The following is a 16,534-nucleotide window of genomic DNA, read 5'->3' as shown; positions in this document are numbered from 1 at the left end:
CAAGACCTAGTTTTGTATGTTGCACTAGTGGATGTATGAGGGCCATTATCCTTGGTACGGTAGCCCTAGACTATTGTATTATATCAGTTGGATTAATATAACAAAGTTGGGTTAAAAAATTGTAAAAAGTTGTCTATATTTTGCGCATGTGTGATTTTCTAATGTTTGTATTCCGCGATGAAAAATAGTATCGTTGAGATTCTTGTTTTGGTAGCATCATAGATTTTAAGATTCTAACCTAGATCCAAGATCGTGGAAAGTAAACATGGTTTCAGAGCATATCTGAGCTACTTTGAGGTATAATGATCAAAGTGTGCACAATGAATCAACTCAGAGGGAGTTGTCAGTGTCTAGATCATGGAGCAGAGGATTCAGCTGAAGACATGGAGATGTGATCTTGACTGACTTGGCATCGAGATTAGCTGGGAGTTCTGGTGGATTACTAGTGAGCTCGTTGAACAACATTTTGTTGTAGGGAAGGATTTTTATCATGGAATTCCGTTGACTTTCCATGGATGATTGAGACAACTCGAGGGTTTCTTTGGCTTGGACGAGATCAGGTTGATTGAGATGGATTCATGTGACGGACTAGATATTTGTAGGCTATAATCTTCATCAGATTGTGATGTTGCATATTTGAGATTGGTGGGATTTCCATGAGTGGTATTTGATCCAGGAGGATGAGTACTTGTAGGGATGAGCTAGTGGAGATCATGTAGGCTCAGAGAGAGTTTAGCCTCAAAGGGAGAAGCCCTATGGAGGTTTGGGATCTTTGGGTTCAGATGTGATGAGGCAAAGGCACTACCGAGATTGTTGGATTCATTCTATAGGGTATGCTACAGTGATTGATGCCAGATGGGCTAGTGTCTTCGGATGATGATGGTTACTTCCTAGTCTTTGAAGTACGTCCCTTTCTAAGTGGGAGTGTTGATTTTTATGTATCTTGGGATGTAATCCAAGCCCTAGTGTTCGGGTTTTGGTGGGAAAAGTGTCACAAGTATGCTTGTGGGTTGGGAGCCCAAGCATGGGGTTTTCACCCATCAGGATTTGGGCCAATACCATGAATAATTTAAGCATGAGGGAATTTGAGGTGATAGAGCTTGGCGTGTCGATTCCATCGCTTTGAAAATAACCCAAATTAGAGATCTAGAGCTCGATATATGAATTTTTGAAGTTAACAGTTAATTATGGACACTCAAGTCATGTAGGCTTGGTCCAAGAGACATGTCTCTTTAAGGAATTCGTTGGAGCCCTCCAATAGTGTATATATAGGAGGTGTTGTATAGTCATTTGAGATATAATAATGCACATTTCATAGAGAACCATAATAGAAGCTTAGCCGCAACCTTGAAGGGAGAAACAAGTCTGAGTTAGGGCAATGTTTGGACTATTTGCTGGGCCAAAATTTCAAGGAAGGATGTCGTTGCTTTAGGGAGTAATTATGGGTGGATAAGCACGGGTTTTGGTGGCTGTTATGTCTTGTGAGGGTAGATGTAGGTTTTTTCTGTGGTGAGGGTAATATGAAACCTTAAATTTCAGTGGTAAGAAGGACGCATAATATTCGAGAGGGCTTGAAACATGCCTATACACTAGCGTAGAAAAACAAGGTTACATGATGAGCATGTTGTAGTTGTAAGGGATAGTTAGGAGGTGAAATGATGGATCAACTATGAGCTGATAGTTTCCCTAACCAGTCAACGTCACCTACAACAGATAAGCTTCAGATCTCAAGGTATGTTATGTTGTTTTAGTGTTGAATTTATGTAAGGGATGGAGTCCTAATATGGACAGATTCTCTTGTCATGTTTGAGGATTGTTAGTAAGGATGGCAGTAAGGTTACAAGGTGACCTAGACATGCTGTCATAAAGGAACTTGTAAAGCAAAAGGAGGGCACACTTGACAGTCCTAGATTAAGACATTTAAAGGGCATATTAAGGGAAATTACATCAACAGTTTGGTATATGTCATGTCAAGAGGAGAACCAAAATGATGCAAGGCAGTTTGGTCATCCTCTTGAGTTGATGATTTATAGATAGATTGGTGCCAAGATTTGTAAAATAACTCATCTATTGCAGAGAAAAGGGCAGATGTAGATAAGTCTATTGGCAGCCATGTGTAGGGGTATCCTAGACATGAGGATTCCCTAGATATGTGTAGAAGCTACAACGTGGACTTGGTCACTTGTGGACTGTTGGAGGGTAGCGTGATAGTGGACCAATTGTGAATGTGATTGGGCACTTATGGTCTACTGGAGGGCAACATGATAGTGCCCAAGTTTGAGCCCGGTGAGCAACACCTTGATGGGCAAAGGAACTCAAGGTTTTGATCAACCAGGAGTAGTTTGTGGAACCCTATACTTGTGTGTGGAGAAGGAATTTTACATCAGATGATGGGCAGTACTCCCAGCCCTTATTCATTGTGGGAGACAAAAATCTTGCAGTGATAGGTGGTGGCCCTCCATGCCCTATGTTGGTCTTCATCGGAGCAGCGCAGGAAGACCATAGTTGATTTGATAATCACTCTATGAGTGACCTCAGTTGAAGATTTATTAAACAAAAAGGTATTACAGACCCATGTGCTGGTGTGTGTGTTCTGTGTTATTGAAACAACGGATCGATCAGATTGCCAATACACAGAAAATAAATGGAAAGACAACAAAGAAATACAGTAAGCAACACAAAGACACAAACACTTTTTAATAAGGAGTTCACCCTATTCCCCACGGCTATGTCTCCGGTCCAGCTTCAGTGGTGGCCTTGTTTTATTGTGTCTTTCAGAAGAGAAATTACAATGCAGGGACTCAATATGAGTTCTCCTGAAGCAGATTTTGCTTGGCAGGGTGGTTCTTGGATTCCCCAAGCCACTTGGAGTACACAAACTCTTGTTCTTCCTACCAGCTCTATGACCCTCGGTCTACAAGTGGAAAGAGCCAACTATGGTGCTCAATCCGGACAGATTCCTCTATGGGAAGGTTTGATTCTTCAAGCTCTCTGGTGCTCGATGCTGCCTGTGGTCAGTTCGACCCTTTGTCTCCTCTGCTTGGCTTTACTGCTATCTATGCTCAGTCCTCCTCTCAAGGTTCACTATTCACTGTCTCTCTTGGTCTCTTGGACTCTTCGCTCTCTCTTTTTTTAATCTTTGTTCAACTATATCTGTTCATGGCTTTAGCCATTCGACCTCCATGCCTGTTCGGTTCCTCTCCCGCCTACGTCGATTCGCCTACCGCTTGTGTGCTTGGAGTTCCTTGTTCGGCGTCAGCATGAACTCTCGAGAAGTAGCCACGTGTCTCCATCGGAATAACGCCAGCCTGTTCGTCGATTCGTTTCTTTCTCCATCGTGGCGGTCAACGAATTCCAAATCCCCTTAAATAGTGGCTTAATTCCCTGTCAATTCCACTCTGTCTATCGGACGCTATCTTAGCCGTCCAATCTGGGCTCCTCCAGATCCAACATCATACGCATGTCGAGAGCGTTGACTTTCTCGACCGATAACACGTGATCATAGTGGTTTTTCTCTCACCTCTACTGCCATGCGTCAATCGCTGAGTGTGATCACTCCATTTTCTCCAAAACCGCTTACCGTTCAAGGGCACCCCGATGAAACCACTGGTTTCCAGGTTGTGGGTCCCACCTTCGTACGATGGCGCTTTCGTTTCTGCGCCCATGGTCCTCTAGCTCCCAATGTGACTGAGTGCTTAAGGCTCTACCATTTCAGCCCTGTTCGCCCATCGAAAATCAACTCCTTTTCCCATTCCGAGGCTCCCAGGGGCTACATCGACCTCCTGCGTAGTCTCCATGGGCCTCGGTCAGCGCGCTTTGACTAAGGCCCTCGTCGTTCCGTGTCAACTGCCATGGCCACTGGTTCAGGGTGTTTTCGATTTCTGTTTTGGATTCTTCGAGGATTTGTTTTGTCCTGATACAATCATGGTTCTATGACAGTCGTTTATGGATCTGATTCGGATCACGACCTCCCAACTGAAAAGATTTTGGACCACCAAAAGTTGGTTTTTTTCAAGCATCGACTAAGTGAGGAAACTGCTGTCTCACTTGTCCAATCTCAATCCACTTCGCACTACTCGGCTACGAACCCTTAAGCCCAATTCTGAGGTATTCCACCTGTCCACTGCGCATTGTCCTTACTTTCCTGTCCAACATTGTATCTTCCTGCAACTCATTAAGATATTAAGGTAGCAGGTCATCAACAGAAGGAAATTGACTCTACTCTTCAGGGTCCTCAATCATTGAAGGTTCAAACAACCTCAAGCAATCTGCGTTCATGATTGAGTAGATGTACATGTAAGCTGGCATATCAAGGTGAAAAGCACTCTCACCAATCTTCTCAAGTATCCTGAAGGGTCCATACCTAATAGGTTTTAGCTTCTTGCCTTCACCTTGCATCCTGTCCTTGCTGATATACAGCCAGACTTGGTCTCCAACTTGAAAACTATGCTCCATCCGATGCTTATCATGCCTAGCCTTGTACTTGGCCTAGCTCTTTTCCAGCTGTTCCTGTACTGCCTGGTGGATCTCCTGGATCTGTTCAATGAACCTAGTTGCTTTGTCCACATCACTGTGTCCATCAACCATGGTATCTTTACCAAAGACAAAATCCAAGGGAGACCTTGGTATGAAACCAAAGCAGGTCTCAAAAGGAGATCTCTGGGTAGAAGAGTGTTTGGCTCTATTGTAAGCATGCTGCACATAACACAAGTGTTCATCCCAAAGCTTAAGGTGTTTGCTGCAATATCCTCTCAATAACTGGATCACTGTCCTGTTAACTACTTCTGTCTGGCCATCTGTTTGTGGATGAAAAGCTGTGCTTTTCTTTAATTTGGTGTCCATTAGTTCCCACAGACTGGACCAAAAATTTCCCACAAATCGGGTGTCTCGATCAGATATAATGGAAGTGGGTAATCCAAAATGAACCCATACATGTTCAAAGAATAATTTTGCAGTTTGTTCAATTGTAATCTGTTTACTACAGGGTATCAAAATACACATTTTGCTGAACCTATCCACAACAACATATAGATAATCATGACCTTTCCTAGATTTAGGCAGTCCTCCAACAAAATCCATGGAGAATCTTTCCCAAGGGTGAGAAGGGACTGGAAATGGAGTGTATAAGCCTAGTTTTCTGTTACTGGGCTTGCTTTTAGCACACATAGCACACCCCTTTACATATCTAGAATCTGTCTCATTCATTCTTGGCCAATAGCAGAACATTTGCAGCTGTGTAACTGTTTTACTTACCCCAAAGTGACCTGATATCAGAGAAGTGTGTGCTTCCCTAATTATTTTTGCTCTCTTAGTTTGTGGAATGCAGAGTTTTCCACAATGATCTAAGAGTTGGTCCTTCACATGATAGTCCAATTCTTCTACTCTTTTTCCTTGACTCAAAGTTGCATATACATCTTTAAAGTCCATATTGTGAGCATAATGTTCTATGTAGCTTTCATGTAGCACAAAATTATGCTTAAGTATGGTAGATGCATTTATAATGGGTCTAGATAACATGTCTGCAATCTTGTTATGTATGCCCTTTTTATATCTGATGACTAAATGAGACTGTTGTAGAAAACCCATCCATCTGTAATGTCTTGATTGTTGCAACTTAGTTTGGGAGTGTAGATATTGAAGTGGCTGATGATCAATATGTATTACTGTTTCTTTGCCCATTAAGTAATGTTTCCACTTTTTCACACTCTAAACTAATGCATACAATTCTTTATCATAGGTAGGATAGTTGACTACTGTAGGATTAAAAGTCTCAAAATGATAACATATGGGTTTACCGTATTGTGTCAACACTGCTCCCATGGCATAGTCACTGGCATCAATTTGGATCTCAAATGGTCTTTGTAGATCTGGCAGTGCTAGTACAGGTGCTGTACTAATTTTTTCTTTCAAGGTGTTGAAGGCTTTCTGCTATTTGCCTCCCCACTGAAACACCTTGTTCAATCCTGTCAAAGCATGTAAGGGAGCTGCAATTGAGGAGAAATTTGAAATGAACTTCCTCCAATACTGTGCTGCTCCTAAGAAGCTTCTCACTTCTATAGCAACCTTGGGTTTAGGCAAGTTTACAATGACTGCCACTTTAGAGGGATCTATTTTCAATTCGCCTCCCCTTACTATATGACCCAAATAATTTAGAGAGGTTTTGCAAAATTCACATTTGGAGAGTTTAACATAAAGTTTTTCTCTTTTCAAAACATCTAATGTCTGCTTAACATGCTTTAAATGTTCTTCCCACATTTTACTAAAAATCAGAATGTCATCCAGATACACAATAACAAAATCATCAAGAAAAGGTCTGAGTACATCATTCATTAATCTCATGAAAGTAGCAGGGGCATTGGTCAAGCCAAAAGGCATAACCAGCCATTCATACAATCCCTGCTTTGTTTTGAAAGTAGTCTTCCATGCATCTTGCTCTGCAACTTTGACCTGATGGTATCCACTGTGCAAATCCAGCTTGGTGAAATAAACAACTTCCTTCAATTGATCTAAAAGATCATCTATGCGAGGAAGGGGATAACGATTCTTGATCATTATTTTATTCAGTGCTCAGTAATCAATGCACATTATCCATGAGCCATCTTTCTTTCTCACCAAAATGATTGGTGACCCACATGGTGATGTGATAGGCCTGATGAACCCTTTCTCGAGCAATTCCTGCACCTGCTTCTTGATTTCAGCATTCTCTAAAGAAGATAACCTGTACATCCCAATGTTAGGCAAAGGAACATCTTGCGGCAAAATAATATCATGTACTATTCCCTTTTTGGGTGGCAGACCTTGAGGTTCTTGAAACAAGACATCATACTCTGAAACAATCTTTTCTATATCAGCTTGCTGATCAGAATTACAGCCCTCAAATACATTGGCTTTATCAGTTTTCTTTTCCTTTACAACCATTAGTAAGAATTGTTTGCATGAATTTATCATTCTTTTCATCTGTCCTGAGTTTATGAGAGTATAATTATTCTTGAGCTTATGAGCTCTTACAAAGTATTCGATTCCATCTTTAACAAGTAGATACTTGTTCTCAGCTCTATAAAAAATAGCCTTTATATCATACAAGTAAGGACTTCCTAAAACAATTCCACATATATCCAAAGGAATTAAATCTAACTCAACCTCATCTACAAATGCTGACCCAAAAGAAAACTTGAGTTTGCACTATCTAGTCACTTGTAGTTGTGCTTTATCATTCAACCATCCTAATGGGTATAGCTTCTTATGAGGTGTAGTTGCCAATCCCAATTTCTTTACAATTGCTTCAGAAATCAGATTTACTTGTGAGCCACTATCAAACAAAGTATCAATCTTTTGATTTTTGGAAATAACTTGAATATGGAAAAGCTCATGCCTTTTTCTCTCATGTTCTTCATCAATAACAGATTGAGCATAATTACTAGTAGATGCTTCAGAATTCTTACCTTTTATACCTGTGGCTACAATGATTGTTTCATCTCCCGAGTCTGACCCCAAATATTTTTGAATAGCTGCAACAGTCTTCTTCTTCTTTCCCTCGGACTTCTTAGGTCTCAGCTCTGGATGCAGAATCCAACAGTGCTCATCATCATGCCCCTCCTTTTTACAGTGAGTGCATGAAGCTTTGCCTTTCTGTGCAGTGTTAGCCTTCCTTGCTTTCCACTTATGCTTTCTTTTCTCCTTGCACTTGCTTATAGTGGGTTGGGATGGTCCCCCAACTTCTGGATTTCCATTCGTTCCTCTGGCTTCTAGATTAGTAGCTTGTACAGATACCTCATCTATACTAGTGGGATTAAACATGAGGATGGTATGCCTCATGTAGCTTTGTAGACCACCAATGTACTTCAAAAGAGTTTCTGGTGAGTCTAATGAAATACCCAACATCAATGCTCTCTTTCGGAACTCTTGAGTATACCCTTGTACACTTTTCCCTTTCAACTGCCGAAGAGTTTGCCAAGTCATCATGGCTTGTTGCATGTAGGCCAATGGATAGAACTACTTTTTAATTGCAGTAACAAATTCACTCCAGACAGAGATGGTCTTACCATGCTTCCTCATATCAGCTTGGGTTCTGCCTTCTCACTATACCAAGGCAGTGCCTCCTAGGCGAAGGCTTGCCAGTTGAATCTTGCTCTTGTCTGAGTCTATATTTTGTACTCTGCAATACACATCAATTTGTCTAATCCAATTGTCCAACTTTTCAGCATTTAGCTCTCCATCATATATAGGCAAATCAAATTTAACATCTAACTTAATCAAAGATGCTTTCTTATTATTCACAGGGCTACTAGGAGGTGTAGGGAAGCTTTCTTCTTTCCCCTTTCCTTTGGAGTGGTAATGGGAATGAGATTCATCTTCTTCTTTATCTTGCTTAGAGCTTGATGAATCTTCACCCTTATGCTTTCTAAAGTCCCTATACATTTCTTCTACCATAGACTTTATAGCTAGGAAATTTTCTATGAATTGAGAGTCTGGCCCTGTAGAACCTTCTTCTGACATTGTCTTCTGAGAATAGACTCTCCCAATTTCAGGATTAGTTTCCACCAATTCTCCTTCTCCTAATTTGAGCTTTGATCTAGTGAGCATTCATAGCTAAACCAACACAAGCTTGTCTAACCTTACAGCCTATAGCTCTGATACCACTTGTCTGATAATCACCCTATGAGTGACCTCAGTTGAAGATTTATTAAACAAAAAGGTATTACAGACCCATGTGCTGGTGTGTGTGTTCTGTGTTATTGAAACAACGGATTGATCAGATTTCCAATACACAGAAAATAAATGGAAAGACAACAGAGAAATACAGTAAGAAACACAAAGACACAAACACTTTTTAATAAGGAGTTCACCCTATTCTCTAGGGCTACGTCTCCGGTCCAGCTTCAGTGGTGGCCTTGTTTTATTGTGTCTTTGAGCAGAGAAATTACAATGCAGGGACTAAATATGAGTTCTCCTGAAGCAGATTTTGCTTGGCAGGGTGGTTCTTGGATTGCCCAAGCCACTTGGAGTACACAAACTATTGTTCTTCCTACCAGCTCTATGACCCTCGGTCTACAGTGGAAAGAGCCAACTATGGTGCTCAATCCAGACAGATTCCTCTATGGGAAGGCTTAATTCTTCAAGCTTTGGTGCTTGATGATACTTGTGGTCAGCTCCGCCCTCTGTCTCCTCTGCTTGGCTTTACTGCTCTCTGTGCTCAGTCCTCCTCTCAGGGTTTACTGTTCACTGTCTCTCTTGGTCGCTTGGACTCTTCGCTCTCTCTTTTTTTAATCTTTCTTCAACTATCTTTGTTCATGGCTTTAGCCATTCGACCTCCATGCCTATTTGGTTCCTCTCCCACCTACGTCAATTCGCCTACTGCCTGTGTGCTTGAAGTTCCCTATTTGGCGTCAGCATGAACGCTCGAGAAGTAGCCACGCATCTCTATCGGAACAACGCCAGCCTGTTCGTCGATTCGTTTCTTTCTCCATCGTGGCGGTCAACGGATTCCAAATCCCCTTAAATCGTGGCTTAATTCCCTGTCAATTCCGCTTTGTCTATCAGACGCAATCTCAGCCATCCGATCTGGGCTCCTCCAGATCCAACGTCATACGCACACCGAGCACGGTTGACTTGCTCGACCGATAACGCGCGATCACGACAGTTTTTCTCTCACCTCCGTTGCCACGCGTCGATCGTTGAGTGTGATCGCTCCGTTTTCTCCAAAACCGCTTACCATTCAAGGGCGCTCCGATCAAACCGCCGATTTCCAGGTTGTGGGTCCCACCTTTGTACGATGGCACTTTTTGTTTCTCTGCCCACGGTCCTCTGGCTCCGAACGTGACTGAGTTCTTAAGGCTCTACCATTTCAACCCTGTTCGCCCATCGAAAATCATCGCCTTTTCCCATTTCGAAGCTCCCAGGGGCTACATCGACCTCCTGCGAAATCTCCATGGGCCTCGGTCAACGCGCTTTGATTGAGGTCCTTGTCGTTCCACCCCGGCTACCATGGCCACTAGTTCAGGGTGTTTTTGATTGCTATTTTCGATTCTTCGAGGATTTGTTTTGTCCCGATACAATCATGGTTCTATGACAGTCATTTATGGATCCGATTCTGATCAATAGTTGGCTAAAGTCCTGTTATAGTACTCTTATTTTTTTTTTTTTTTGCTGAAGCAAGAGACAAACCTTCTATTGACTTAGGAAAGCAAATAATGTACAAAGTTTACAACAAGTGCTTAGAGGCGCTAAACCCCACAAAGGGAAGAGGGGAAAACCCCCAAAGAAAACCAAAAACCAAAGTCTAAACTGCCATGGACCCACAAGCAAAGGCATGGACCCCCGAGTCTAAACGCTTGTTCATAGCCGTTGATCTATCTCCTTTTAATCCGACGGTTTAACTTTGTATCACGCGGAGCGATAGCGCGCAGAAAACCCACTAAACTGCTCGACCAACTATAGCCGTCGATCTTCCCCTTCTGATCCAATGGCTATTATCCATATCGCACAGCCTAAAAAGCTCGATTAATACCACGTGATGAGGGCGATATTCTCTCACCCTCCCCCGCCATGTGTTGCTCGCTGAGTGGCATCGCCAGATTTTCCGAAAATCCACTTTTGGGTTCAAGGGCTCCCGATAAGAGTGGTAAACTGTAAGCAGTTTTGACCATCTCGACCCACAAACCTGCACGAAAAACTGTGGCAGTAGATCTGTGCCCTTCTGATCCAATGGCCAAAATCAAAGTCACGTAGCACATAAGCCCGAGGAATACCACGCGATGAGGGCGGTAAGCTCTCTCCTTCCCCCGCCATGCATTGGTCGCTGAGTGGCATCGCTTGACTTTCAGGAAAACTACTTTCGGGTTATAGGGCGCCCGATGAGGGTGGTTTATCCCAAGCAGGTTTGGACTTTGGTTTTCTTTTCTCCTTGCCCCCACTACACTGCTCAAGGAAGACGCACCTGGAAGGGCTGCCTCCTGCCTGGAATCCCTATGTTGATCTTCTAGCTTGTTGTTTCCCGTTGACGTTTTTCTTGGTGGCACATCTCCTCCAAGATTTTCCTCCTTGTAGCTCCTAGTCTAATGTAGACTATGCTAACTTTCTGAGAGGTCCTAAAGTGCTCCTCCTTTTTAAAACTTTCTACTGTGTTCTTATTCCTCATTAACGAAAGGTAAAACACTGTCTCTTGGTCTGTTCTGATATTGTTGTCTGTCCATGAGAGCCCGAGATGAGCATTCATCCTGTAGCCTATTATCTGTTACCTCGTCCCACTTGTAACACATGTCGGTTCAGTTTCTTCTAACCCCCTCATTGGCCAGCCAGTTCACTACTTTGTTGGCTTCCTTGCGAACATGCACAAATCTGAGAGTTCTTAGAGTTCTTAGGTGTGCTTGAATTTTTTGATAGACTTGCAGAAGTCGCCAGTGACCTGAAATTTTCTCTGGTGCAGATCCTACACTTATTTGCTTGACTGAATTAATGACTAATTCCGAGTCAGCCTTAATGATGACATTATGCATGTTGTACTTGATCAGTATTTCCAAGCATAGTTCCATTGCCATGAGTTCAACCATATTGTTGGTAGCTTTTCCAAGATAATTGTAGAAAATTACATGTATGTTGCCCTTGTCTCTCATGACTCCTCCATACCCAACATCTCCAGGATTTCCTTTAGAGGCTCCATCTATGTTAAATTTTAAAAAACCTCGAGAAGGGGGGTGCCAAAAAGCCTCTCCTTCTGAGGTATGCTTGTTGATATGCAGAGGGCTTTGAGGGAGATGCGCCTGAAGCTCCAACTTTTCCAGGATGCTTGCCTCTCTATGACCTATGGGTTTATCTACAGAGAAAATCCCAAGGGTGTTGACTGTTTCCTTGAGTTAAATAAGAATTAGCTTGATGATGCTGCTCACCGGGCTTGTTTTGTCTTTGAAAATCCTGTTGTTGCGCTCCTTCCATACATTCCAGATTATGAACCCTGGAGTCAAAGCCCAGGCTATGTTTATTGTCTCATTGTCTAAGAAATCTTGTCTCCAATTCTTTAGCGTAGCAATGATATCATTTTCCTACCTGTCTGTCTGCTCAAAGACATATCTAGCCTAGTTCCATAATGTGGTAATGAAGGAGCATACATTGAGGAGATGATTTGAGGTTTCTTCCTGATGTCCACACAGGTGAAATCTAGAGGGGCCAATGAAGCCTCTCTTTCTTAGATTTTCCCAAGTGAGACTCTTGCCTTGTTGAACCAACCACTTGAACAGTTTGATCTTCATCCAATGAGTGTTAGTCCAAAGGTTTTTCTAGGTCTTATCAGTGCTTGGGAAGTTAAGCCCTGTAGTTATTCTTTTGGCTTCTTTAAGGTTGAAGATACCTACCTTATTACTTCCCCATCTTAATTTATCATCTGAAGTTGAGGTTAGAATCTACCTTTTGTCCAAAATATCTTCAAGGGCTTTAGCTTGGGTTTTTAGCGTGTTCATCTCATTGTAAACTGGGAGTTTCCATATTCTCCATTTTCCATTGTTCCTTGACTGATCCCAATAGTCACTCACCCTAATTAATCCTTTGTTTATGGTATCTGCCTGGATACTTGCTAATTCCTCACTGCTGAGATTTCCTTCCTGCTGCCAATCGTCCTCCAAGAATCTGGCCCATTTTCCACTTCTGATCTCCCAGAAACTATGTTTTTTAACTAAGGCTTTGTTCTCCTAGGCCCTATTCCATACTTGTGAACCTTTCACTTGTCCTGTCATTCTTATAAGGTTCATTTCCTGCCAATTCATTGCATACTTTTGTTTCCATAGTTTAGCCCAGGGGGCTTGTATTTCCTTCAGCCATCTCCACCAAACTTTAGCACCCAGAACTCTGTTTAGAATTTTTGGGTCATGTAAACCCAAACCACCATGGGATTTAGGTTTTCATATCCTATCCCAAGCCACTAGACCCATTTCTTCTTCTCTTCACCTTTTCCCTAGAGAAAATCTCTTTGAATGTTTCTAATTTGATTAATGACTCCAATTGGTGCTGGAATGGCAGATAGCATAAAAATAGGGATGGTTTGGAGGATTGCCTTAGTGAGAATCAGCCTCCCTGCTAAATTTAGGGCTTTGTTTGTCCACTTGCTGATTTTGTCTTTCAATTTATTCAAAACAGGCTCCCAGATGTGTTTGTACAACAGTTTGTCAAAGAGAGGAATTCCCAAATACTTCGAGGGAAATGAATGAAAGCCTAAAATTCGAGATAGGTTTCTCTGAATCGAAATATCAATATTGAAAAAGAAGATTTTTGATTTTGTAAGACTTACCTCAGTGCCTGCAGCCATTGCAAACTCATGCAAAATTTGCTTGAATGCTTTGGCTTCTTTGACTGTAGGTATGCCTTGAAATATAGTATCATCCACAAATTGCTGATGTGTCACCATGTCTCCATCTCGAGTGGGTCTCAGTCCTTGAATGCTTCCTTCCTCCTTGGTAACTTTGATTTCTCTACCTAACCCTTCCATCATTAGAATAAAAAGGAAAGGGGAAATAGGATCACCTTGCCTAAGACCCCTTGTAGGCTTGAAGGTTCTGGAAGGAGAGCCATTGAGAAGAATTGAATAGCTGACAGTGGTTACAAGAGCCATGACCCACCTAATCCAATTGTAGTCGAAGCCATAGGCTTTTAACACCTCTCTTATGTAAGTCCAGCTAAGTTTATCATAAGCTTTCACTATGTCCAGCTGAATTATCATCCCTACTTGCTTATTGGTGTTGAGTAAATGAACCACTTCATGGGCTTGAATTATGTTATTGAGAATTTGTCTCCCTTCCACATGACCTGTTTTCTCCTCTGACACTAGGGTTGGGAGGAGGGGTTTGAGTCGGTTGGCAATTACTTTGGATATAATTTTGTACACCACATTGCATAATGCTATAGGTCTAAATCTGTCTGGAGAGTTGGTCCTTTCCTATTTGGGGATTAGGGCTATGAAAGATTCATTGAGTGCCTTCAAGATAGATTTCGATCTTCGCGAGTCTTCCACTACCTCTAGTATATCATGCTTTACAATCCTCCAACATGTTTTGAAAAATTCCACATTGAAGCCATCTGGGCCTGGAGCTTTCCCATTATGCATCTTTGTGATGACTTCCTCAAGTTCCTTCCCTGTTACTGGTCTGTTGAGATTGTGATTGTCTTCCTTGGAGACCAGTTTAGGAATATACTGAGTAAATCTTCTCATAAACTGTGATCTATTTGCTGTGGTTTCCTTAGCAATTTCCTGAAAATGCTGGACCAGAACCTCTTCCATCTCCTCATGAGTATTTTTCTCTATTCCATGTTGATCTGTGAGTTTCACAATTCTATTGCTGTTTCTGTGTGCAATGGTGGATTTGTGAAAGAATTTGGTGTTTCTCTCCCCTTCCTTAATCCATTGGACTCTGGATTTTTGTCTCCAGAATATTTCCTCTTGTAGACATCTGTTCTCCCATTCATGCTAAAGTGAGTTTGCAAGATTTTTCCTTTCCTCTGAGTATCCTTCTGTGATGAGAATTTGTTTTATTTCCTTTAGTTTCCCTTCCACTTCTCTTTTAGCTTTGAAGATGTTTCCAAATTCATTCTTATTCCACTCTTTGAGTCTACATTTAATGTGTTTGAGCCTGTGATGTAGAAGGAACATCTTTGTACCTTGTAGGTGAAGCTCTTCTTTCCACCATTTATCTATGTTTGTGAGGAAATCTGAGTGCATGAGTCATACATTCTCAAACCTAAAGGGGCTGTTCCTTGGTTTATCGATTAGAGAAGTCTCCAATTGGATGGGCCAGTGGTCAGAACCACCAAAAGGTAGGATGAACGCTGTCAGGCTCCTCCCTGTGAGTAGAAGTTCCTTTGAGATGATAAATTTGTCTAATTTTGAGGCTACTTGGGTAGAGCCCCCTCTTTTGTTATTCCATGTGAAAATCCCATTTCCAGTGTCCATATCCACCAGTTTCATATTGGTGAGGAAGTTCTGGAAGGCAACTGAATCCCTTCCAAGTGTTCTAGTTCCCCCATTTTTTTCGTGAGAGATTTTATCATGTTAAAATCTCCCCCTAGAATCCAGGGTAAAGCAGGGTATCTCTTTTTCATTTCTTCCAGAGAAGTGAGGAGCTGAAGTTTATCTTCTAGTGGTTGAGGGCCATAGACATTGGTGATCATGTAACACTGCCTGTCACCCATAGGTTGGATAATCAAAGAAAGGTGGTTTCTGGACGCCTCTGCATCCTGCAATCCAAATTTTTGAGGATCCCAAAGAGTGAGAATGCCACCAGCAGAGTTATTTGCCTTGACCTCAAGATATTCATATCTATTTAACCATTTGCTATGTTTTTCTCTGACCTTCTCAACTAAGCATTTTGTTTCCTGAATGAACACTATGTCTAGTTTTTCCTCTCTGATTCTGTTGCTTAGATTTCTCTGTTTTCTCCTACTCCCTAGTCCTCTAATGTTCCAGGTTGTGATATTCATTGGGGGGGGTAGTGAAGGAGTAACTGGATAGGTCTTTCATCCTACCTGAGTCAATCATGAGTTTGCCACATTCAAGCAACAATTCTTTCTGTCTCTTTCTTCCTCTTCTCCTTCCTGGGTTTTTAGCCAATTTTCCTGTTATTAACCCCATTGAGGAAACCCCTTTTTTATCCTGGTTGTCGTGTCCTCTTTTGACTCCTAAAGCTTTTTGGTGTGACTTGTTAAGGAATATCTGTTGTATTTTGTCAACTTCCTCCTGTGGTATGGAGTTTATTCCCTGGTTGCCTCCTTGCTCTAGAAACTTTTCTAGCTCTAGGTTCTCCATGTCCAGGATCTCCTGTAAGTCTTGGTCCTCTGTGCCACTTTCACTTTGAGTCATATCATGGTCTTTTTCTACTTCCATGTTACTCAATGGGTTTGTTGTGTGTTCGTTCTATTCCTGTGTGAACTCCATGCTTGTCTCTTTTCCTTTCCCCCTTGCTGCCTTATTTTCTGTTTTCTTTGGAGTTCCTTCATCTTCTTCTCTTTCTTCTAAGATCTCAAAACTATTGTGACTTCTTGTTCTATCGTCATTAGGGTTCTTCTGTATCTTTCTTCCCCCTCCTTTCCCTTTTCCTCCCACTTTAATAAAACCTGTTGGGTCTTGCCCTTTGTTGGTGTTTTGGTATTCCACCTTCTTATTAAGAGGGAAATCTCTAAATAGGTGGCCATGCTCGTGACATTTACGACATCAAAAAGGAATGTGCTCATAGTCAACTGCTTGAACCCATTCATCATCATAGACTTCTAGAATGACCTCATCCAGATGAGCTCTTGATAAGTCCATCTCAACACATATGCGTGCATAGGAGGTATACTTTCCTCGTAGTGTTGCCTCTGAAATCTTTAAAAAATGACCTAATTTGTTGCCTATAGCTTTTAAAGATTCTGGAATCCAATAATCCAAAGGTAAGGAGTAGATTCTAATCCATACTGGAACCGATGTGAAGGTTTCTCACTCCGGCACAAAGTTCATCGTCCACAGACGCATATAGAGACCAGCAACCGCATAGAAGTATGGTCCTCCTTCAAAAAT

The 16,534-nt window shown here is 41.9% G+C and overlaps 1 protein-coding gene across 1 annotated transcript; it reads right to left on the bottom strand.

The window, feature by feature from the left end:
* Positions 1-4,080: 4,080 nt before the first annotated feature.
* On the bottom strand, positions 4,081-13,705 carry LOC149239963 (secreted RxLR effector protein 78-like). The gene is made up of 2 exons (XM_089370017.1): positions 13,277-13,705; positions 4,081-4,164 (listed from the first exon to the last, which is right to left on the bottom strand). The coding sequence occupies exons 1-2, from the start codon at positions 13,703-13,705 to the stop codon at positions 4,081-4,083; spliced, it is 513 nt and encodes a 170-aa protein (XP_089226143.1).
* Positions 13,706-16,534: the final 2,829 nt, after the last annotated feature.

The sequence above is a fragment of the Pinus tabuliformis genome, chromosome 8 (assembly GCF_031772625.1).
Source record: "Pinus tabuliformis cultivar Carrire ecotype Pingquan chromosome 8, CPIR1, whole genome shotgun sequence".
In the NCBI taxonomy this organism is placed as follows: domain Eukaryota; kingdom Viridiplantae; phylum Streptophyta; class Pinopsida; order Pinales; family Pinaceae; genus Pinus; species Pinus tabuliformis.
The sequence above is the reverse complement of the archived record's forward strand: the minus strand, read 5'-3'. Positions and strand labels throughout refer to the sequence as shown.

Coding starts and splice junctions, on each gene's coding strand:
- LOC149239963 (XM_089370017.1), bottom strand. CDS start 13,705: ATGATAATTCAGCTGGACATAGTGAAAGCTTATGATAAACTTAGCTGG. Junction 4,165..13,276: donor CAATGGCTGCAGGCACTGAG/GTAAGTCTTACA, acceptor AATGAGTTGCAG/GAAGATACAATGTTGGACAG.